The sequence below is a fragment of the Frankliniella occidentalis genome, unplaced genomic scaffold (genome assembly GCF_000697945.3).
Source record: "Frankliniella occidentalis isolate FOCC.00 unplaced genomic scaffold, Focc_3.1 Scaffold596, whole genome shotgun sequence".
In the NCBI taxonomy this organism is placed as follows: Eukaryota; Metazoa; Arthropoda; class Insecta; order Thysanoptera; family Thripidae; genus Frankliniella; species Frankliniella occidentalis.
In genome coordinates, this window is record NW_026267712.1 from 1 (window position 1) to 5,454 (window position 5,454).

At 59.3% G+C, this 5,454-nt stretch overlaps 1 protein-coding gene across 1 annotated transcript; it reads left to right on the forward strand.

The window, feature by feature from the left end:
- Positions 1–775: 775 nt before the first annotated feature.
- LOC113203393 (nucleolar protein dao-5-like) lies at positions 776–5,314 on the forward strand (the record flags this gene model as incomplete). Its single annotated transcript, XM_052275376.1, has 6 exons — positions 776–919; positions 997–1,212; positions 2,469–3,161; positions 3,736–4,323; positions 4,474–4,590; positions 4,760–5,314. Coding segments are annotated over 6 exons (1,866 nt in total), but the record flags the coding sequence as incomplete, so codon positions are not given.
- Positions 5,315–5,454: the final 140 nt, after the last annotated feature.

The following is a 5,454-nucleotide window of genomic DNA, read 5'->3' on the forward strand; positions in this document are numbered from 1 at the left end:
GGGGCGGGGGCGGGCGCAGGGCAGCCACGGGAGGGGAAGAGGGGGGGGAGGGGATCCGTGGGCCGCTCGCACAAGAGGAGGCGAGCACGACGAGGATGTCGCGCGTCCCGGTGTAGTGGTGGACCATCCCATCTCTTCGTGTGAATCAGAATCAGCAGCGTGTGTGGGATCCGATCCCGCGCCCTTTCGGCGAGACTCCAGCTCAACGCCGCCGCCACCGCCGCCGCTGGGTCCACGGGTCGATCCCTCTCCCATCCGCGATGATCGGGCCGGCCAGTAATCGCCGCTCTCGCGCCTTGCGTCACCCTGGCTGGCTCTCCCTCGGCGCGGACTCCTCCGACCCAGACCCCGGGCCCGCCATGCGCCGCCATGTGTCCACGTCTAACGTCTCACTTATGCGTCATTTAGGCGGCGCGGCGTGGCTCGGCGCGGCGCTGTATGCCACTGGGTCACTGCTGCTGCTGGGAGCCGAACCACTCGCGCGGGCCTCCTAGTAGTAGTCATGGCACGCAGCACGGGAGGCGGCCGAACGGGGGAGGGGGGAATCCGCGTCGCCCGAGTTCAATGCTGTGATTCACTCGTGAAGTATGCACGCGCGCAGAAAGGATCGGCTGCTGCTCCCATGGCCACTTTCGTTGCCGGTGTAATTAGGTAGTTGCTTAACTCTAGTGGACGTATATAAGGGGAATTTCGCACCGGGAAAGACCAAGTGGTGGCCGTGAGGTGACGATTGTGATTCGGATCGTTCATCGAGTGCTGCTTCTCCTCCCCACAGGTGCTGCTGGTGCTGGTGCTCGCGGCCGCCCTGGCCGCCCCGCAGCCGGCCGCCGATGCCGACGCCGCCCAGCCCGCGCCGCCCTGCGACGACGGCCTCGCACACATCCCCAACCTCCCCGAGGGCGTCCGCCGGCCGTACTCGGTGAGCCCCGCGCGCCGTCACATCAGTGTCACACTATCTCTACTCGCCGTGACTCACAGCCTCCACCCCTCCCGCAGGTCCGCAAGCGCTCCCGCACCGTGCACCACGACCAGGTGGCCGTGACGGATGACACGCCGCAGCTGCCGCCCGGCCAGCGGCGCTTCGACGCCGTCCTCCCCGACGAGCAGGGTCACGACGCGACGTCCAGCACCCCGGCCCGCAGGGCGCGCGGCCAGCGCCGCCTCTCGCTGCACGAGGACGCCGTCGTCAACGAAGTGGCCGCCGAACCACAGGTGCGTACGGGCGTACGGGTTTCCTCCATCCGAAGATGCGCGCGTGCGTGCGTGCGTGCGTGCGTGCGTGCGTGCGTGCGTGCGTGCGTGCGCGCGCGCGTGCGGCCCGGCGCCCTTGGCGTGCCGCGGGGGGTCGACTCGACTCATTGCAACCAGCTCGGCAGGTGGACCGGCAGGCGGCCCGCGGCCCGCGGCCCGGTCAGGCAGAGTGACATCACCGCGGATAAATGTCCGCGCAGCTCCTAGTTTATTTCGGTGACCGGTGAAGGAGCGGCCGCCGGGGCCCCCCGGGCCAGTTGTTGTGGTGCTGGCAGACTCTTCCGGGCGTCGTCGGCGCGGAGGTCCTCGGTGGCAGTGCCCCGCGGGGGGGACCCACGGCCCCCATGACGCTGTAGCACGCAATGACGGTGCAGCGCGCCCCTGAAACAGTTCGCCTTACCGAGCTGTGCGCCGACCCACCGTGGGACAGGCGAGGCAAAAAAGGCAGGCGCTTGCCGGGCCCGGCCGGGCCTCCTGGCGGTCAGCAAGTGGTCATACGTGCCCTGTCATTACAATGGGAGCAGCGGCCCCGGCCGCGCAGCTGCAGCGGCGGCGGCAGCAGCGGCGGCAGCAGCGGCGGCAGCAGCGGCCGCCTGCTGCAGACGGGCCCGCCAGAACCGGACCAATACGCCATACTGCGCCCGAGTCCAGCCGCTGGACGCACATGGGCCGGGCCGCAGGCCGCGCCGGTCGACATGGCGAAACAGCGGCGAGGAACAAGGTCGTTATTATGGGCCGATCCTCTCTTTTACTGTCGCCGAGCCCCCCGAAGCTTTAGAGAAAAAAAAGAAAGACATACATAAACCCAGCGCGACCCGAGGGTGCAAGAGCGGACTGCAATAACGATGCACCCTTAGAGGACCGGTTCGTCGGCGGAACATGTGCTATTGGTTCTTTTCAGAAATGCTCGTCGTTGCGAAGCACGCCAGTGGTGCTCTTTTTTTTTGTGATTTGCTTCTTCTCGCGCCGGTTGGCGCGCCGTTGTCGCCGCTCAGGCGGCAGTAGATTGTGTTGTGTTGACCCGGCCGACCGAGCGCCTGGCGGGTAGGCAGGCCCGCATTGCACCTTTGTTTAACAGGCCGCCCTACCTCCCAGGGGCTCCTGACGGGTTTAGTAGTGGACTAAATGTTCCTCGCGTAAGCGCCGTCGTAGTCTCTCAATTTTCTGTCTCTTACTTCGTACATCCGCTTATTCCTTCTGCTAATGGTGTGTTCCAGGACGCTGAGATCCCCGCGCGTCGCCCTGCGCGCCGTCCTGCCGCTCGCCCCAAGAAGGTCGTGGTGGTGGAGGAGAACTATCCCGTCAACCACCCTGCGTTCGCCGAGCACGACGCCAAAGCCGATGCCGTAGTGGACTCGTACGAAACCGTAAGGAGGTACCCGACACACCTGCCCGCCGAGGACGGCGACGACGAGAACCTGACGAACAACGACGTCCTGAGCGTTCCGGCCATCGACCAGGTCGCCCTGGAGGACGTGCCGACGGCGTCCACGGAAGAGCGTGGAATAGATAACTCCGTCCCAGCCATCGAAGGGGATGCTGATCTCCCGCCAGGCTACCACAGCAAGTTCCCCAAGAGAACTTTCGCGTCGGACGCGGGCGGATCCGGAGACGTGCTCAGGGTCAAGCCTCGCAAGCGCCTCAACCAGTACCGGGCACCCCAGGTCCCCGACGAACAGGACCTCTCTCCGTCGCCTCAGCCGGAATTCGTCCAGGATCAAAGACAGGTGGAACCCAGACCTCGTCCCCGCCCACGCCCGCAAGCTGTCTATCAGCCCGAAGAACAGCAACCTGTCGAGGATGTCGATGCTGCCGCACCAGCCTCCCCAACCGGCCCAGGAGTGTCGTACAGGGGGGCCCACCGCGAGAGCCACCGGGTCCAAGTTGACGGAAGCGTTGAACCGATACAGGTACGTCCAATTCAAGAAAATTGATATCAGTCGTTGGGTAACTTCGATTCCAAAAAAAGAAAAAAGGAGAGAAACGGGTGTCTCAGAGGGCTTTCTGGGGGCGACTTTTAAGTGTCCTCTGTATGCTGAGCCAGTGAGGATCAGGTGAGGATTGAGAACGGGACTTGACGACAACACGGAAAACAAATCAAGAAGGGGGGCGTTGCACGGCGAGAACAATTAGACGGCAGCAATCCTCCGCCTGAGATTTACTTCTCGCCAGCGCGCACGCGGGATGCGCTCTTGCTGCTGCTGTTTGATGACGATATATTGAGTTAACACGACCTCCGTTTCATACAATCTAGTGAAATGGGGAGAGAGGGACACACGGAGGGACAGGTAAAGGTCCTTCTTTTCGAGAAAAAAAGTCCGGTATTGGGTGACGAAATAACGGCGATGACCGACAGAACGCCTGGTGGGTAGGCAAGCCCGTGATGCACCCGTGTTTAACAGACCGGCCTACCTCCCAGGGGCCAGACTCGTCAGTCAGCCGGACTAAAGAACTGCTCCCTCTACGTCGCTTTCCTCCTTCCAGCGCCGCCAGCCACTTCGCCGCCGCCCAGTGGCCGCGACGAACCCCGTCCCCGAGGAGGCCGACGCGCAGCAGCCCGTCGAGCCTGTCCAGCCACGCCGACAACAGCCGCAGCGACGCCGGCCACGACCGAGGCCCACCCCGGCCGACGAAGTCCAGGTTCAGACCCAACAGGAGCAGGACCAGCAGGAGCAGAGGCCAGCTGTGCGACGGCGGCCACGCCCCAGGCCTGCCCAGCAGCAACAGGACGATGTACAGGTAGCGTCGCAGGACTCACAGGACATCACTGTGCACGATAACACAGTCACTCCCGCTAGCCAGCCTAGCGCGGACGAACCTCAGCGACGTCCCCTTCGTCGGCGTGCCCGCCCGAGACCAAGGCCCGTCGCCGTCGAGGAAGTGGACGTGAGCCAGGACCTGGACAACACTGTTCAGACAACGGCCTCTCCGCCCGTACGCCGACGGCGTCCCCAGGCAGCGAAGTCGAGGACGGTATCCGAGGAGTCGTTCCAGGTTCAGCAGACGGGCTCACGGGGACACGGCAGGAGGCTCGAATCTGCGTCCGCCCAGCAGGGCCTTCCTCAGGTCCAGGTAAACTAGGAAAACTCGATGCGCTCTCTGGCGATTAATGAAGCGTTCCAGATGCAGTACTGCATGAAATGCGCGGGAAAGATGACACCTTATGAAGTTAGCTACCTGGGTCGAACTGGCCAGATGACTTACTCTTTAAATAACTTCCAGGTGGAACACGACGGATCAGCCAAGGAGGGCCACGAGCCGACCCTCGTCCGATCTGCTCTAAAGAAGGTTCCGGAGGGCGCCCACCCGGGCGACCCGAGTCCAGCGCTTATTCAGAAGGTGAGCAGTCCAGTATCCCATGAGCCCAATGTTTGAACCATACGTTACAATATTTTATGAATATCTATGTCGTCAGTAAGTTGTCACCAACTTTTGGTTGTCAGAAAATAGAACAGTATATGGTTGGCCACCTGAAGTACAAACCCAATACCTTTTTCTCTTTTTCCAGATTGTGAAGAACACACTCAAAAGACTCAAGCCTCAAATAGCGGAGCACGAAGGAGATGTTAAAGTTGACATCTTGGTAAAAGTCATCCAAGTTGAAGACAGAAAGTAATCAAAATATTAAAATAAGTTAGTGTGCATACAGGCAAGAAGATTCAAGTCTCCCCAGGGGGGAAATAATTCCCGACCATGTACACCTCACTGATGACTTCATGTAATATTTCATTTCAACTCCATTCATTAAAAAAAATCAAAACTCAACAGCTCACCATAACAGAAAAAGAAAAGCACGAGAAACATTAAGTGTGCAACCTCAGATTTATTTCCCCCCTGAATTTAGTGGATGCTGAATCTAATAAAAGTTTCTGTACCTTCTGACATTGCACAGTTAGATTCAAGTATCCTCAACATTGCTCAACTGGTGTGTGAAATTTGAGAACCATGCAAACCAAATCAATGTAGAACTATTCTTAAGTAATGCTTTTACTGCCATCTAGTCTCTCTTGAATGCATGGAAAATCAGAAGTACAAAATGCAATTAAAATTACTTTAAAGGAGACTTTTAAATGAACTTATTTACTCCCATATTTTCTGTGATTTCAGGTCAATTAGATCCCCTTTAAACATAAAGGAAGAAATAAATTAAGAAAATTAAAGTTCTTATGAAACTGTTTTATTAAAAATAATGACGAACGAACA